The sequence below is a fragment of the Phycodurus eques genome, chromosome 16 (genome assembly GCF_024500275.1).
Source record: "Phycodurus eques isolate BA_2022a chromosome 16, UOR_Pequ_1.1, whole genome shotgun sequence".
Lineage (NCBI taxonomy): Eukaryota > Metazoa > Chordata > Actinopteri > Syngnathiformes > Syngnathidae > Phycodurus > Phycodurus eques.
In genome coordinates, this window is record NC_084540.1 from 8,376,057 (window position 1) to 8,392,958 (window position 16,902).

Below are 16,902 nucleotides of genomic sequence, written 5' to 3' on the forward strand. Positions count from 1 at the left end.
ATAAAATCAATCAGGCTTTTGGTTTAAAAATGTTAATTTGAGTTCAAAACAGTTCCATGGAATAAATATGGTTTTAAAATCAAGTAAATTTCAGTTAGAAACAGTACATGGTATGAATCTGGGTTTAAAAATGAATGCATGAATTAATGGCATTATTTTAAGAAAAACTACTAAAATGAACTGTTTTGGTTATCTTTCTGTCGGTAGATAGATAGATAGATTTTAGCTTACTGGTCTTCTCTCTTTATGTTGAACAGATATTGCATTGAGGTGACTTGACTTGAAGTTTATTAGACTTAAGATTTACTGAGACTCATACACAAGGTAATTCAACATGCTGTACATGATTAAAAGCATTTTAAAACCATTTACGAAAAACTAAGCAAAGAAAAGTAAAAGACAGTTTAAAATTATTTTAAATCAAGGAGAGAGAAATTTCTAAATACATACAGTTTCTAAATTTCTAAATACATACAGAAAAATGCTCAATCATAAGAATTTTTTTGTTTGTTTATGGATTCATTTATGGATTCCTGGAATTCAAACCCCTTACAAGATGATGGGTGCAAAAAGGGTACAGTGGTGTCAAGGAATGCAGCCAAACAATTCTTTATCAACACATGCACAAAAGGCACAAACTTGTTACAACGTATTTACATTCATATATCTCTGTGCAGACGTATGTATGTTAGAGGCTCCCATAAAGGCTGCCTAAAAATGTTTGCTGCAGTTCCAATAGTGTATTTAAGAATAGCAGTATATAATATGAACGTTAAAAAAACATTTTCATTCAAACTAGCAGTGACATTTCCTTTATAATTAAACTCATCATATACACTAATGGAACGAAATTCAAACATTATTGGGATATTGTCCGTATAATTTAGAAATTGTATAAAGTATTTCAAAAACACCTCAAATCTGTGATGTTATGCTCAGACGACAGGTGGATGGAAATGCAGATACTGTGGTGATCTAATGTGGTCATGTGAGTGCAAACAAGAAAAACAACATTCTCAATAATACATCAGTAAAATGTGTTCGTCCAGTCCACCTACCTGTATGTTCACCATTGAATTTGAAATAGTTTCCCTGTAATTTATGGCACTTTTATTCAAACGGAGGTATTGTTAGGTGTTAGCCAGCACTCGAAATGTTAGCCAGCACTCAAAATAGAAATCTCATTGCCTTCATTATTAACCTTTGATATTTAAATATTTGACATAGATACATATTCACCCAGATATTATCTAAGTGCTGTTTATCATCCTTTGGGTTGCCAGGAACACGGTGGCTCGTATCAAGTGCATACCAACCACTTGTAAGGGCTCCACTCAGGCTGCTCAGGTGTTCTCCATGGAGATTGGAATGAAAGCCACCCTTCACTGACCAACAGGCTTTGTTAAATACTTGAGACCGATGACGCACAATTGCTGTGAAAACAACCTTTTGTGATCTGACTCCTGAATTATCAGTAAGAGTGCAAACAAAACCAAATGAAGTCACATATCCTGTAGCACACATGAGGTTTATGAGACACTTGTACCACTGAATGGGGTAAGCGCTGCGCTAGTCCTATGTTACAGCAATTAATTCCAAAGCGTATATTGTGCAGTAGAAATGCAATACAGTATAGAGGCTGCAAAGATTTGGTAGTTGCAAAACAACCCTTACGTTTGTCCTTTAACCCTCGATAGCGTTCTCATTGAGGCACCTGAAAAATACCAATGTTGGAATACATTCCAAGATTTTATACATATCTTTTTAAACAATTCAATTACATTGAACCCCCTATTAGCAGTTCACTATCCACATATTCACATTTCTTTCCATGTAACATAGCTATCCCCAGCTATTTGCTGAAAAAAGGTTGTGGTTCATGTGCGCCTTCTTAAATGCCCTAAAATGACACAAGTTGGTGCCAAAGCCCATTCTAAAGGGAGAGTAGTAGATTGTCAACAAGGAACTATGTTGAAGTGATACATCTTCAATGAGCGACAAGCTTTGTACGTTGGGGAGGAGCCAGGTTTAGCCGGGGTTATTAGCCGAAGAAGTTATAAGTGAATCTCACATGTGCATGTACACGTGCACTTGGGATGCTTTAAAAAAATAATAATAATAATCTAACAATCTGTAAACCATTTATTTTTAAGGGTAATATTTTAAGATGTTTAAAAATTATTTTAAAACTATTTTGGGATCTTTGTAGTATATTGATGGTTTAAATATTGGTTAATACAGGTAATCATAAACATTTTAGGGGTGGCATAAATTGCAGTTTTTCGCTATTCTCGGCAGGGCTCGGTCCCTATCCCTTGCAAATAGAGAAGATTACTGTGTTAAAATGTAACTCATATCTTACACAATGAATTCATTAGACTGCACTGTAATTTTTGCTTGACAATATATGTAAATATCTACCTGGAAATTTACAGTACATGCCATTGGTAATAGGGATGGGAATAATTGATAACTTATTATTTGATTGGTTACCATGTTGTCAGTTAGGGGTATTTTAATCATTCTCGTCTGTCCACAAGGTGTAAGAATTCGTATGACAACAACCAGCCAGGCGCATAATTTATTTTGTTTATTCAGGGCGTCCTCAGTTTACAACAGAGTTCCATTCCTACGGTGGTGACATGGTATGTTGAATTTGTACGCAAGTCAGAATGAGCAATAGCTTATCTGTAACCTCCGCAAATGTAGTGGCAAAGTTAATATGACAGTAAATAGTTGTACGAAAAACACTTCGAGGCCATACATACATGTAAATGAAAAATAGTTACATCGGTAACTGAGCATGCCTTCTTGTGCCGTGTCATCATGTTTTCTTACAGTTGCCAAACAAGTTCATTGCGGGCTGTCGATAACCTTGAAACCTTGTATGGTGGGAACGTCATATGCTGAGGACTCCCTGCAATTAATTTATAACTAATTTGCTCCCGTAGAAAGGAAAGGCAAACAAATGTCTGTAGATTCTCAAGTCATCAACCAGGAAAAGCAAACAAATTTCAAAAGTCAATACTTGTATCGCTGGGAATTTTATATCTTGATTGCAGGCGTTTTCAGCTGCTGTACTAACTGTCCGCAATCACATCTGAACCCTGAGCATGCTGATATGCTCATATTTCTAAACAAGCACAATATGGAGTTTTTTGTTTGTTTGTTTGTTTTAAACAAAAACTTTTTGTTATATATGTTAAAACGCTCTGTAACTGCATATGTTTACATACCCTGGAAGAATATTGTATTTTTTAAATATGACTGACTGAACAACAACCAACATTAATTTCTTTATGGTTATGTTTTGTTCAATAATGCTTTTCTGAAATGTTTGACAGTTTAATTTGAATCCCATTAAAATAAAATTAAATGTTTCTCGCGTGGTCCTTCATGTTTTCTTTAAGGAATTGTACTCATCTTACTAATTCTGCCTCGGTAATCAAACATGAGCACAACTGTGTGTTTTCTAATTTACTCAATAAAAGTAGGGCTGTTAATTTCAAAATAAGAGCAAGTAAATTAAAAAAAGGATTATGTGTTAAAAATAAAGTGCTCAACTTCAGAATAATTATTTGAAAAAAACTAACAAAATACAGATACGTCATGTTTTGATCATATGGGTAGAAGCAAATTCATGCATTGTAAAAATGCATTATACATAATGCAGGGATTTCCAGAATGTTGAGGTCAACTTTGGGGGTGTGCATTATACACGAGAAATTACGGTAACTGTTGACTAAAAGTTAACTTTTATCCTGCTTTGTGCCATAATGATTAAGGCTCAGATGCATGCTGTCTTGTGTGCTTGCCAAATTGGCTGTATACCAATGGTTTAGCATGATTACATCCTAATTTATCAACAGTGTCTCCTGTAGAATACAACTGGTCTCTGATGCTGGGATTGTGGTTTGTAGAACTAGAAACAGGTGTATTGGAACAGAAAGTAGCCATAAGTATTTGGGTTTTGGGAAATGATGTGGTTTATCAGTAGGCTTTCAATTGGTACAACAACCCCATTTTGTAAGTCTTCTCAAAGACAATGATTACTAAAGAGATTAAAATGTACAAAACTATTTTACTTTTATTTCAAAAACATTTACAGTTCACTCCATACACAATGTCAAAAAAATGACCTTAAAAGCAGTCATAAAAAAAAATAAAAATAAAAAAAATCACTAAAAGCAGTACAAAATAACTTTCAGCATTAGATGTGACATGCAGTGCATATACAGCCCCACATTGGCCGTACGATGGCTTTGGTGTAACAGAAAAAAACCCCAAAAAAAGTCATGCAAGATTATACATTTTCAAAGTAAAAAAAAAAAAGGAAAAACTAAAGACCAAACTAATACAGCTTGCTTTGAAGCGTAACTTCATGTACTTATCAAGTATGGAAAAATATACATGTGCTGGTTAGGGGGGGTGGGGGATAAAAAAAACCAAAAACAGCTCATAATATGGATGTTTACTGCTGGTTAGGGGGGGTGGGGGATAAAAAAAACAAAAACAGCTCATAATATGGATGTTTACTGCACTCCAAATATACATTAGGTTTAGGCATTTTTAAATCCAAAACGCTCTATTATATAAATAAATATTTGAGTGATATATGGTAAGTCTCTGAATTTCTTTAATGTAAACCCTCTTTCAGAGTAATCACGAAAACAAATACAATGTGGTTATCACCTGAAGGGTTCTGAAAAGCATCAGGATCTTTCTTGTGCTCTTTGATCGATTTTAGTTACCAATCGCTGCTGGAGGACACGCTCTACTGAGCTGGTGCATTCTTGTTCTTCTTGTTCAGGACTTTGCGGAGGCTCTCAGGCATGAGGTATGGCCTCTCTGGACTGCCATCATTCCTCTCAAGATCCTCCACTGAAGACAGACAAAAACTGATGTTCACTGATATTATTAGAACCATCGCTTTATTTGAGCAAATCAAATGGGACACAGTCTCAGTCTACTTCAAAATACGTTTGATTTTAGAATCTTGTTGCTATTATTTCTGCTTTATTATATCAAGTACATTGGCAAACATGTTATAAGGTGTTGTCATCCAACTTTTTAGATTCACAGTAAAAACTGAAATGCCGACAGTACAAGACAAGCTTCTAGAAGGTCATCGTTTCTTAGTACAGATCAAATATTTTAGAGCTTACAATTGTCCATTCTAAACCTTCAGATTCTATGAGTAAATTAGGCACATAAGTGGTTTCAAATGGCTACTGGCCAGCAGCATGAATACATTACAACCAATCACATTTCCAAAAGCTTTTCAAACACTGAACACTCCAGGAAAATGGAGACATTCCACACACGTAATTTGGAGATGTGTCTTGAGTACCAGTATTCAGCCCTCTTAAGATGAGCTTGATTTTCAATAAACTTCACCGTTTTGGATACTTGCCACCTGTGAGCATGCTTGTGGGACATGAGGCTCAAAATGAGATCCATCTTCTTAGTTTCAAAGAAAAAATCTATGCATCTTTAACAACAGAACTCCTGACTACTAAAGATGTGTCCTCCTCCTTAGTCTGCTGTTGCTGCCCACTGGTTTCTTCATCCTGTAGCTGAGCAGAAGATGGTGGACCCTCCGCCTTGTTCTCCCAGAGAATCTCACGGAGAGTAGTGGACATGTAATAAGGCCTTGCAGCTGAACCATCATTACGCTCCAGGTCTTCACCTTCATTTGTGTGTTTTTGTATAAATGTGTGTGTGTTAATGAATGGATGAGACATTTAGTTATGAAGTAAAAGTGAGAAGAAAGGAGGTAAAATTGGCAGGAAGGAAAGAAGTGAGAAGTGCATTGAGGGACGTGAGGGGAAGGAGAGAAGAGACAAAAAAGAGAGCGTCAAAAAGCAGGCAAGCAAGCAAGCAAAAAGTTCCCACAATCACTTCTTGTTCAGAAAAATACATTTTGAAGACTTAGTAAGCCACAGACTGTTACTTTTTCAAATGGTAGTTTCATTAATTACGTTCTTGTTAAGACACCCTTTTTCATGCAGACACAGCCCAACACCAAAAGCAAAGCAATGAATCGAGGAAGAAGTTCCGGTCAAGTCCTGCACGACTCAAAAACATTTTTTTCCTGTTCAACATGGTTGCCAATTTTTGTTCTTTTTATGTAGTGTTTCATGCATTGCATGATTGTTGACCGTGACCAGTGAGAAGGTTCTACTCACAGAAGCAGAGGAAAAGTGTGTCTACACACATAGCGTACACACTGAAGAATCCATGGGCGATGAGATAGGCGCCAACCACCACAGTCTAGTGAGGACACAAGCATCATTTAAAAACACATGACATATACCCACTGTACATAACTATACTAATATTTTGAGAAAGCACCCACATCATAATTGATTGCAGATTGTGTAATGCTCAATTGTATTTCTAAAGTAAATGACTCACCAGGATGGGTACCCAGTAGTAGTGGAGATGAGGGGCGGTGTCCTCAAAAGCCTTCACTCTCCCAGAGAAGAAGAAAAAAGCAAAGACCCCTGCGGAGGGAGAAACAAACAAGTTCAACAGTCCAACTAACAATGGTGTGATTGTCTTTTCCGGCATCGGGTCCTTTCATCAAGATCAAGGAGTACAAATTATGCAATGACAAACTAAAAGTTACATAATCCACATATTTGCACAGGCATCACATTGTGGTTTGAAAGCATAAAGGCCTTAGGGAAATATTTTTTAATCAAGCGTGAAGAACACAGACGACAAACACTTACCCACAAGTCCAACAATGAGCAGTTTTCCCAAAAACAAGAGGAAATCGGTCACTTTGTCCAACACAGCCACCCTATGCCACAGCCACAAGTTGTTTTTTTTTGTAGATAATTTCACAATAGATTAAACTTGATTTAAACATGTATTTACAATAGAAAACAAAGTATGAACCTGATCATATTCCTCATGAGCAGGAAGAAGGCATCTCGGGCAGAAGTGCAGAAGTTTTTGCCATATATCGCCACCTAGAGGCCAAATGTGGGGAAAACGCGTCCTATTAGAAAGCAATAATATACCAGGGGTCAGGCCAGGGGTGGGCAAACTTTTTGGCTCAGGGGCCACATTGACAGGCCGACCAAGCCAGGACCAGATGCTTTCATATAAAAAAAATAAACACACACATAAAATAAAAAAAGAAAAGAGGCATTGTCTTAATACTTAAAATTTAGTTTTAATGGGAACCGTGTTGATTTTTTTTTTATCACCTTTTTTTGCCAGTGCATCAAAGTCTCGCGTTAGTTTTGTTGTGGCAATTCTCAGAAGACATCTGAGGTGTTCACTCAGCTGGGATCTGTAGGATGTTTTGTTGGTGTTCATCATACTAAAAGTCTGTTCACACACACACACACACACACACACGTAGAGCCAAACGCCACAAGCATCCTCTGTGCCATCTTCTGGATTTTTGGAAATTTGTGTGCGCTTAATGAAGCATAAAACATCCAGTTTGAGAGTTGAACTTCTCTTTTAAGACAGTATCACATTGGAGATCAATCAGTTCCATCTCCAGCTCCCGTGGCGCTGTTTCAGGGTCTTATGTGACTGAATCTTGGATGGCAGTTTGTCAGATAAAGGTGTTTTGCTGAGCCTGCAAACGTGATTTTAATCGCTGAGCCATTGCCATCAATTCCTACATTGATTAACTGTTAGCATAATCACCATGCTTGGTAGAAAAGTGACAGCTGATGTTATATTCCTCTAAAACCGCAATAGTTTCTTAAATTAGACATACACCGTTAGACCGGACTTCAGTGAAAAATTATTTAGTAATCCATTCTATATTAAACCTTCGGCACTCACTGTCGACTTTTCTTTTCTTTGGCCCACTCATGGTAGAAGAAGGGTTCAGAGCAGTAGCAGAGTAAAAACAGAACAGCCGAAGTCAAGCCAATGTACCACTGGGAATTACAGCACAACCTGGTGGAACCACTGGGCATTACAGCACAACCTGGTGGAACCACTGGGCATTACAGCACAACCTGGTGGAACCACTGGGCATTACAGGACACGGTCAAATGAATGCAGTCATGATTTTGATATGATTTGGGCAATTCTGTACCAATCTTTGGCGGGCCGGATTGAAATGATCAATGGGCCGGATGTGGGCCGCAGTTTGCCCACCCCGGAGTTAGGCCAATGTCAATTCAGACAACTCACCATAATGTAGGCGTTTCTGTTTATGAACTTGATGCATTTCTCCAGGCACCAAAAGCAGCACTTGAGACAGCACATGAGGAACCTGGTACACTTATTATGGGCTCCTGGAAGGGAAATTATGTGTAAGGGTCCAAAAAAAACAAAAAAAAACCTCAAGATGTGCGATTAACATTGTAAATGTTTGCTTTCATTTATCATTCTTTCTTTCTTTTTTTTTACCGTTTTGAGCACCAATCTACAGTATTGTGAAAAAGTATTGTTTTGTTGTTTTAATGACCAGTTTCAAAGCAGTGACTTTTACACAGTAAAAACTTTCACTCATTCATATTCAAGATGGAAATGGCACCAAAAAAACATAACTTTATAGCAGTAATGGATGAATTTAAAAATATATTTTTATTCTTTTTTTTACATTTTGACAGAGGTCCATGTAAAAAAATATTCATACTCTTTATTAATACAGGCATATCCTATGTTTTAAAGTTATGATTCTCATTCTTTCTGAGTCTAGACTATGCTAGAAGTTATCAAAATCCTTTAGGATGGTGCATTTAGGGATATCCATCCATTTTCTGTACCGTTTTATCCTCACAAGGGTCGCGGTGTGCTGGAGCCTATCCCAGCTATCTTCGGGCGAGAGGCGAGGTACACCCTGAACTGGTTGCCAGCCAATCGCAGGGTACATAGAAACAAACAAACCATTCGTGCACACATTCACACCTAAGGGCAATTTAAAGTCCTCAATCAACCTAGCATGCATGTTTTTGGCATGTGGGAGGAAACTGGAGTGCCTGGAAAAAAATCCACGCAGGCACGGGGAGAACATGCAAATTCCACACAGGCGGGGGTATGAATATTTTAATATGTAAACAACAATGAAAATGTTACTAATATGTTATCATAATACTGAATATCTAACACTGGCAACATATGGGGGAGTGGTGAAGCACCTCTGACTAATGGCACATTCACACTGGGCGCAAGGTGATTACATAAAGTCAATGAAACAGTGCGAGTTGGTGCAAAATGGCACCAGGGGACGCGAAAGATGAGTTTGAATCGGGCAAACAAGCGAAACACTGTATATTGAACTACTCACACAAAGTGACTACATAGAGTCATTGCAAACACGAAAGTAGGCACGATGTTGCACCAGGCGGCGCAAAGTGACTGACCTTTAAGTTTATGGTCCAGATACTCCAGGAGAACTCTTATGATCTGGATGATTGAAAGGATCAGGGAGCCAAATGCTAGAGTTCCTGTGTGATACCTAAAACAATACAAGTTATTAAAGCTAAAGATGGTATGCTGTATGTCAAATGACAGGAGATCCACAATAAAAACACACCTGAGAGATCTCCCGAGTGAAGAAAACAAAGGAAAGGAAGGCATGTCGTCTGGCTTGACAAAAGCCCAGTAGTAGGAGGCAAAGGCCCCAGCCAATGTCATCTGCCCCAGCGCTGTGACAAAGTTGGCACACCAAAAGAAAAGAAAGACGTTGTAGAACTGCAAACCAATCAGGTATTTGTGGTAAACAGTCTCTCCCCCGTAGAAGGCAAAAAGGCACTCCGAGTCAGGGCACTCCACTTTCATGGTTGTGGTTGTATAGTTCTGTGCACAGATAGGTCAAATCGAACATATTTGGATTAATAGACCCACGTAATATTGAGACATGCTGAACCAATAAATTGCAAATAATAATAATTTTAAAAAAGCACTCCTAAAGGTTAGCAACCAAAAAGATATGCTTAGAAGCTTCATTATAAAGTTCACAAAAAGAGACAACTCACAGCTGGATCGCATGTTTTCCTTGAGTGCTCGCATGTTGTCTCGTTGAATACTTTGTAGATAGGTTCATTTGAAGTAGACAGGAAACTGAAAAGTTATGTCAAGGACAACAATTATGAAGAGGATAATTGCTGCAGATAACCCTCAGTTCTTTTCAGGGTCAGATCAAAGAAGCAAAACTTCCCGTCTAATTTTTGAATGCAACCACTCCAGTCCAAAGTTTAGGTGTGACAAAAAGGATACACAGCAGTGGTGGCCCAGTAGGCGATGACTATAGCCAGGAGGAGAAAAGTGAACAGTGGGTAGAGAAGGGAACACATCACATATCCAATTGCCCTGTGAACACAACATCATCACTTCTTCACACTCAGCCAATATTAAATTGTTTACCAAATCCTGGGCAGCTAAAAGTTTTGAAATGTTTTCCCCTCCAAGACTTCCTTTGTCAGCCAAGTTCAAAGGTGATCTCTTACTTGCTGGCTTCTTTGATGAGTGCAATGGCAATTAGGATCCTTTTTCTGAGGAAGATGAGTAACAGGATGATGATAACCTCTACTATGGCGAGAATGATCACTAAAAGGAAGAAGAGCAGCAGTGAGAAACAGCAGGATTAGAAGAAATCTATAGCCACATTTTTACTGCACAGTAGATTGCAGCTCACCAAGGTACAGCTTGGAATGGTAAACAACTGATATAGATCACATAGTAATATGGTAGGTAATAGTGTGAGACAGTGTCAAATGAGGAAAATAGCATGGCCGACTAGCAACAAGGAAGAATGTCCAGCATTTTGCATTTCTTATTTTCATCTCAGGATGTGGGTGTGGAGTCTTGACAAGCACTGTTTGCTAGAAAAGGATTGCTCTTCCTATTCCAATCCTATGGTTGCATAGAATGGAGGATTCTCTGTCAAAAAGTCAATTGACGGCTGTGTGAACACCACAGCAATGAAAATGCATAACAGATAGACACAATGTACTAAAGACAAACTATAATGATTGAGGATGCTATTGACTATTTCTAAATTTGAGCACCTTCGTCCGTACAAACAACGTACAGCTGTATACTCTATATGCAGAATAATGAAAATGAAAGCTTTAAGGAAAGCAAACTGTACTTCTCTATGGAAACCGTGCCGACTGAAAGTGGATGAATACAAGCAGTTTCCTCAATTTGTACAGTATGCTTATGTTTAACTTACTGAAGGCCAGCCAGGTCTGTCTGATCTGAAGGTAGACTGCAAAGTCTGTCTGAAAGCCTAAATCCTGCAGGGTCACATCAGCACCAGGCGTTCCCTTCAGGGCAGCGTACTCCATGTAGCAGTGGAAGATACCTACGTAAAGAGTTTTAAAAAGAGATGTCTTTTCCATTGTAAAACAAGCACCTGTGTGGTATTACGGTATGCATTTTAATTTTGAGACACTTAAAAGGGGTTGGGCTGTGGGATTTATTTATTTTTTTGTGTGTAAAGCAAGACTGCAGAATGAGGAAATTCATTTTCTTAACTCTATACACTCACCAGCCACAACATAGGTACACCTGCACAATCTAATGTAATTCTAAGGTAAGCGCTGCATCCAATGTGTCTTTAATTTTAACAATGTTTATTACTTATATTTTTCAGGGATATAGAACTAAATCATATTGCTGTTTCTAATACTTTAGTTATCTCATTTAGCAAAAACACAAATTTTTCTGACAGTGTTGCTCAGAACTGATTGTCATTGTAGAATGTTTGGTGCAGCTCTTCTATTGGTTATTACATTGTGTAGCTGTAATTAATAAAAATGCCCGTTGTGTGAAAAGAAGGCATAAAAAGATATGAGGGAATAAATAGTTAGTTTTTCAAAACCATGTTCACTGTTCATTATTCAATAAAATAGTGAAATACTAAATAAAATTGTCAAAAGAAGCAAAAACATACTGTTTTGCCGAAAATATTCCATTGCAGATGACATACAAAATAATGGTTAATATGCACATATAAAGATGAAAAAGTTGTGCAAAAAGAATGAAACTCATTCTTGCACTACTGAGATACAATGGATACAAGTCTTCACACCCCTCTTCAAATCCGAGGTTTATGTAATATAAAAAAAAATTAGCCCAAGGTAAATTTCAAGTTTTTCCACCATAAATATGACCTATAACCTGTATAATTCATTTGGGGGCAGGGGAGATTGAAGTAATTTGAAGTAGACTGAAGTAAATGGGAATGGGGACGGAGTTGTTTGCTGACAAAGCATTGTGGATTGATAGTTGAGTTGCTTATTAGTTTACATGAGATTTGAGCTGCCAGAGTGTGTGGTGCAAAAGAAAACATCCATCCATCCATTTTCTGAGCTGCTTCTCCTCACTAGGTTCGCGGGCCTGCTGGAGCCTATCATCAGCAGGAGGCGGGGTACACCTGAACTGGTTGCCAGCAGATCGCAGGGCACATACAAACTAACAACCATTCGCACATACGGGCAATTTAGAGTTTTCAATTAACCTACCATGCATTTTTTGGGATGTGGGAGGAAACCGGAGTGCCCGGAGAAAACCCACGCAGGCACGGGGAGAACATGCAAACTCCACACAGGCGGGGCCGGGATTGAACCCCAATCCTCAGAACTGTGAGGCAGACGCTCTAACCAGTCGGTCACCGTGCCGCCCCAAAAGAAAGAAAACATCTCCATCAAATAGAAGTGGAATACTTTTCAAACGTGGAAATTGTGTTATGGTCCGACGAAACCAATGTTGAACTGTTTGGCCATAAATCCAAAAAGGTAGCTTTTGGCGCAAACACAACACTGCTAATCACCAAAACAACACTACGCCCATCACCTAAAGTGCAGTTTTACCTACATGTTGCCATACTAATGATTTAAAAAATAATAATAATAAATAAATGCATTGTGTGAATGCTATGTGATGTGTCATCCTTTTAAGCAATGTGCATTTAATCATTTTTAATCTGGATGAAGCTATACATTTCTGTATGGAGTCAATATACAGTATCTATAGATGGACATGTATTTATAAAGTCTTACCGTATCCTATCACTATTATCACCAAGGCGACCATCACCCAGACCATGATCCCTGCCAGGAAGCGCAGGAGGACGATGAAGATAAGGCTGAGGACCGTTGCTATAACTAAACCTCTGGAGAGAGTGAGGAGGGTCAGCGGGTAAGGGAAGTAAGCCAACAATCTATGCGTTCCACGTTTAAAGATATCTTACATCAGAATCCAGTACCAAGACTGCGTGTAATCCTCAAAGATTTTCATGACCACCTGGCGAGCTTCAATAACCACAGTTGCATTCCTGTTGGGAAAAATACTTTGAGCTGAGCTCATCTTAGTGTATGATTTGTATAATTTAAAGTGGAAGACATCTTAACATAGATATTTCATCAAACTATGGAGGATTATTGTTTTTCCTGTGTAATAATAACTCCAGCACTCACTTCACTCCATCTAAAAGATCCTTGGCATCTCTCATATTTCCAGTTCCATCGTCAAAGTGGGAATTGTTCCCCACAGTTATCACTCCTCCTTTTTGGCCCAAAGCTGGGAAGCACCTACGGGTGACTAAAAGAAAATTCAACAAGTAACAAACTTTTTCAAACTGTATTTTATAGGCAAGACTTTGTCGATCTTAACTAACACTTTTACAAATACTGTATGGGAAATGTACTTTAAAATCTGAACCCCATGAGTGGGGGGGGAATCTAGTATTTAAAAAATAAATAAATAAATAAAAATAAAAATTGAAAAAAGGTTTTAAGTGTCTTCCAAAGGAGTGAGGATGGAGTAGATGGCTGACAAAAAGAAGAAGAAGAATCACCTTTTATTGTCATGAACATGCATGCATGCACACAAAATTTGTTTTCTCAGCATTTAACCCATCACAGTGACTACATACACGTTAGTGGAACACACTGGATGGTTGAGTTGCTTATTAGTTGAAGCGAGATTTTAAATACCACAGTAAGATTTAGCTTTTCAAACACTGCATCTCAAACAAATAAAAGTGGAATACTCCTCAAACGAGGAAATGGGAGAAAGTAAAACGATTTCTGTTCTATGTGACAGACTATTTGTATGTATTTTCATGAGAACGAGTTACGTGACAACCCCACAACTTCACTAGCCGATGCATTTGGGAATATTGGTACTTGTCATGGGATATAGAATATTTACTCTAGATTTACAAAGTTTAAGAAATTTCCAGTTGTAGAAAAGGTAGGGGAATATCCACCTGTATCACTTCTGATACATACTGTGCAGTGAGAAAATATGTAATTCAAGGCAAAATAAAGCAAAGAGAAGATAATTTGATAAAGGAAGATTTGAAAAAAGATGAACAGAGAATGAACTCACAAGGCTTGCTGGGGGTTAGCATAGCAGGACACAGACCTAACTTGAGGATTTCGGGTGTACTCTGAAACATTACGTTCAAACTGGTAAAACAGTGTGTGAAGGATAATTTATAAGTTCTAACAACTTGTACATGATATCGAAAGTTCATTAGCAAAACTTAACACCCACCATCGAGTTTGTCACCCCTTCCCTGCAGAAGGACTTGTAGTAGTCAAAGTCTTTTCTGTTGCTACTCGCTTTGATCAATGTCATGAACTTCTCAGGGCACTTCTCCACACATATCTAATGAGGGAAGAAAAGTCGCATCACTGCAGGAAACGTGATCATCATTAGGCCACTACCAAAAATAGCTCGAATGTACACTGTAAAGGAAACCCAAGCATGTTTATGATTCATAAATAAGAGCTGCATGGCGGTAATGAAAAATAAATAAACCTGTGTGGTTGGACACTGGAACTCCAGCAGCACCATGGGGCTGGCACACTTCATGATGTTGAAGTAGAATAACAGCGGCTTGTTTCTGATGAAGGCACAAGAAAAAACATGCACACCTTCACAAATCCAAGAGACTAGTTTGAGTGATTTCAGAGTAAATTAAATTATGAACTCTTTTGTTTCCTGTTAATTTATACCCTCACTATGTGACTCATCTAAAAAGTATTTGCTTGTTTTTGCACTATACAGAGTTATGCTTTATATGCAATCCGATAAGGAAGGTTTGCACTTTTGACAATTTTTCCCCCCTCTGAAAACAGCTGCCTGTTGCACGTGAAAAGTAGAGCAGGGAGGGTACACCACAATCACGATGTCTCATGCATGTAACTTAGTGAAATGAAACTCACTATACATTGTTCTCTTGATTTTAAACGAATTCAAACTGTGGTAACAATTTGTATACATTCCAAAAGATATTGTAATGTATAACATTATTATATTTTAAGGAGACAGCACAGTGGCGGAGTAGTTAGCACGTCTGCCTCACAGGTTCGGTTTTGAATCCCTGCTCTGGCTTTCCTGTGTGGAGTTTGCTTTTTTTGCCCGTGTGGGGTTTTTCTCTATGGTTACTCCGGCTTCCCCACACATTCCAAAAACATGTATGCTAGGTTAATGGAAGACTAAATTGTCCATAGTTGTGAATGCAAGCGTGAATGCTAGTTTGTCTCTATGTGCCCTGTGATTGGCTGGTGACCAGCCCAGGATGCCCCTCGCTCAAAGTCAGCTAGGATAGGCTCCAGCTTAATTGTCACCATAATGAGGATAAGCGGTGTAGAAAATGTTAGAATGAATGCATATTTAAGGATTTTTTATTAATCAACAATGCACCCCGTGTCCTTGGTATTAATACCTAAATCCATGACATGTGAACTCTGTAAATATTGCAAATGTTAATGGATCTCAGCAAAGCTTAAAAAAAACAAAACAATAATGCATTTTTTAAAAATGGCCATTTGGACAGACTCCTATGAATGCTGTTAACTATTGTTGAGTAACAGCACAGCCAAAACAGTAACTTCTATATGTGGGAAGAAAAGACGACTCACTCAAGCGGGGTGCCAGCCTGCCCGCAGAACTGGCCTCGGCTGTCCGTGGGATAGATCACCTTCCTGGGGTCACCCTGTGACCAAGCTTGAAAAACAAAATACAATGTTATTCATGTTATAGAATTTATTTGTAGGTGTGCAGTATACAAAAAAAAAAAAAAAAACGCAGGGCTGTTTCCTTACCAAGTATTCCCACTCCAATATAACATAATATGGCAAGAATGAAGAGGATGCAGCACACAATGTCTGTGCAGCCCCTGGAGACAAGAGCAAATTTTGGAGGATTTAGGGTCGTGTGAAGACTCATCCAACTAATAAAAATAAAATCTTTCCCCTCTCACCTGTTCTGGAGTGGGCCCTTGAATGTAGGATCATATTTCCTAGGCTCACCTGTATAATAGAGGGAAGTTTATTCAATTTCAGCGTGAGCGCTCAGACTTCTGCAACACCCTTTTACTGTAAAGTAGTCACCTAAAAACAAATAATCAAACTGACACATGAAGGGACATTAAAAAGGAAGGTAATTTAGAGTAGAGCACCAGTGTGCTCCCATCTGCCTCCCTACAGGTAGACACACCTGGCAACCCACCAAATTCCTCCCTGGTGACTAAACTCAGGGAAAAAAAGAAAGAATGAGTGAGTGAGTGGAAGATGGACCGCCACGACAGGTCGCTCAATCCTTTGTTGTACAGTCCCACATTTTAAACATGACAATGGAGTTGCTTGTTAGAATGAAATAAAAATGCGTGTTTTTAAAAAAAAAAAAAAAAAAAAAAAAAAAAAAGTAGTTATTCACTGGACCAAGAAGGTCACATAGTTAAGTGGATTACAGAAAGATCTTTAACAATTTCTACTTCGTACCATTTGGTGCAGCTACAAATTACAATTATTTAACCTTGGTAAAGGTCTGTGTTCTAATTAAATTTTAAGTGTTAAAAGCAAAATAGTGTAAAATTCAGTACTCTGCTAAAGAAAATGGCTGCGATGACTAAGTGAGAAGGAAAGCTTACGAGTTTCAGTATCATATTTGATAACA

General features: G+C 38.1%; 1 protein-coding gene across 6 annotated transcripts in view; it reads right to left on the reverse strand.

Moving 5' to 3' along the window:
• Positions 1-4,069: 4,069 nt before the first annotated feature.
• The window catches only part of LOC133414768 (choline transporter-like protein 2), a 28,115-nt gene continuing 15,282 nt past the window's right edge, over positions 4,070-16,902 (reverse strand). For 2 of the 6 annotated variants that reach the window (XM_061700374.1, XM_061700373.1), the window contains exons 2-22: positions 16,208-16,256; positions 16,050-16,123; positions 15,867-15,951; positions 14,761-14,845; positions 14,494-14,607; positions 14,326-14,386; positions 13,410-13,533; positions 13,184-13,267; positions 12,993-13,105; positions 11,162-11,293; positions 10,434-10,533; positions 10,204-10,296; positions 9,963-10,047; positions 9,521-9,783; positions 9,348-9,442; positions 8,173-8,276; positions 6,907-6,980; positions 6,738-6,808; positions 6,418-6,506; positions 6,189-6,273; positions 4,888-5,689 (exon numbers count right to left, since the gene is read on the reverse strand). In XM_061700374.1, coding sequence (XP_061556358.1) covers positions 5,484-5,689; positions 6,189-6,273; positions 6,418-6,506; positions 6,738-6,808; positions 6,907-6,980; positions 8,173-8,276; positions 9,348-9,442; positions 9,521-9,783; positions 9,963-10,047; positions 10,204-10,296; positions 10,434-10,533; positions 11,162-11,293; positions 12,993-13,105; positions 13,184-13,267; positions 13,410-13,533; positions 14,326-14,386; positions 14,494-14,607; positions 14,761-14,845; positions 15,867-15,951; positions 16,050-16,123; positions 16,208-16,256 — 2,186 coding nt within the window. In that variant the 3' untranslated portion in view covers positions 4,888-5,483. The other 4 variants (XM_061700375.1, XM_061700376.1, XR_009770074.1 and 1 more) reach the window with 4 other exon arrangements.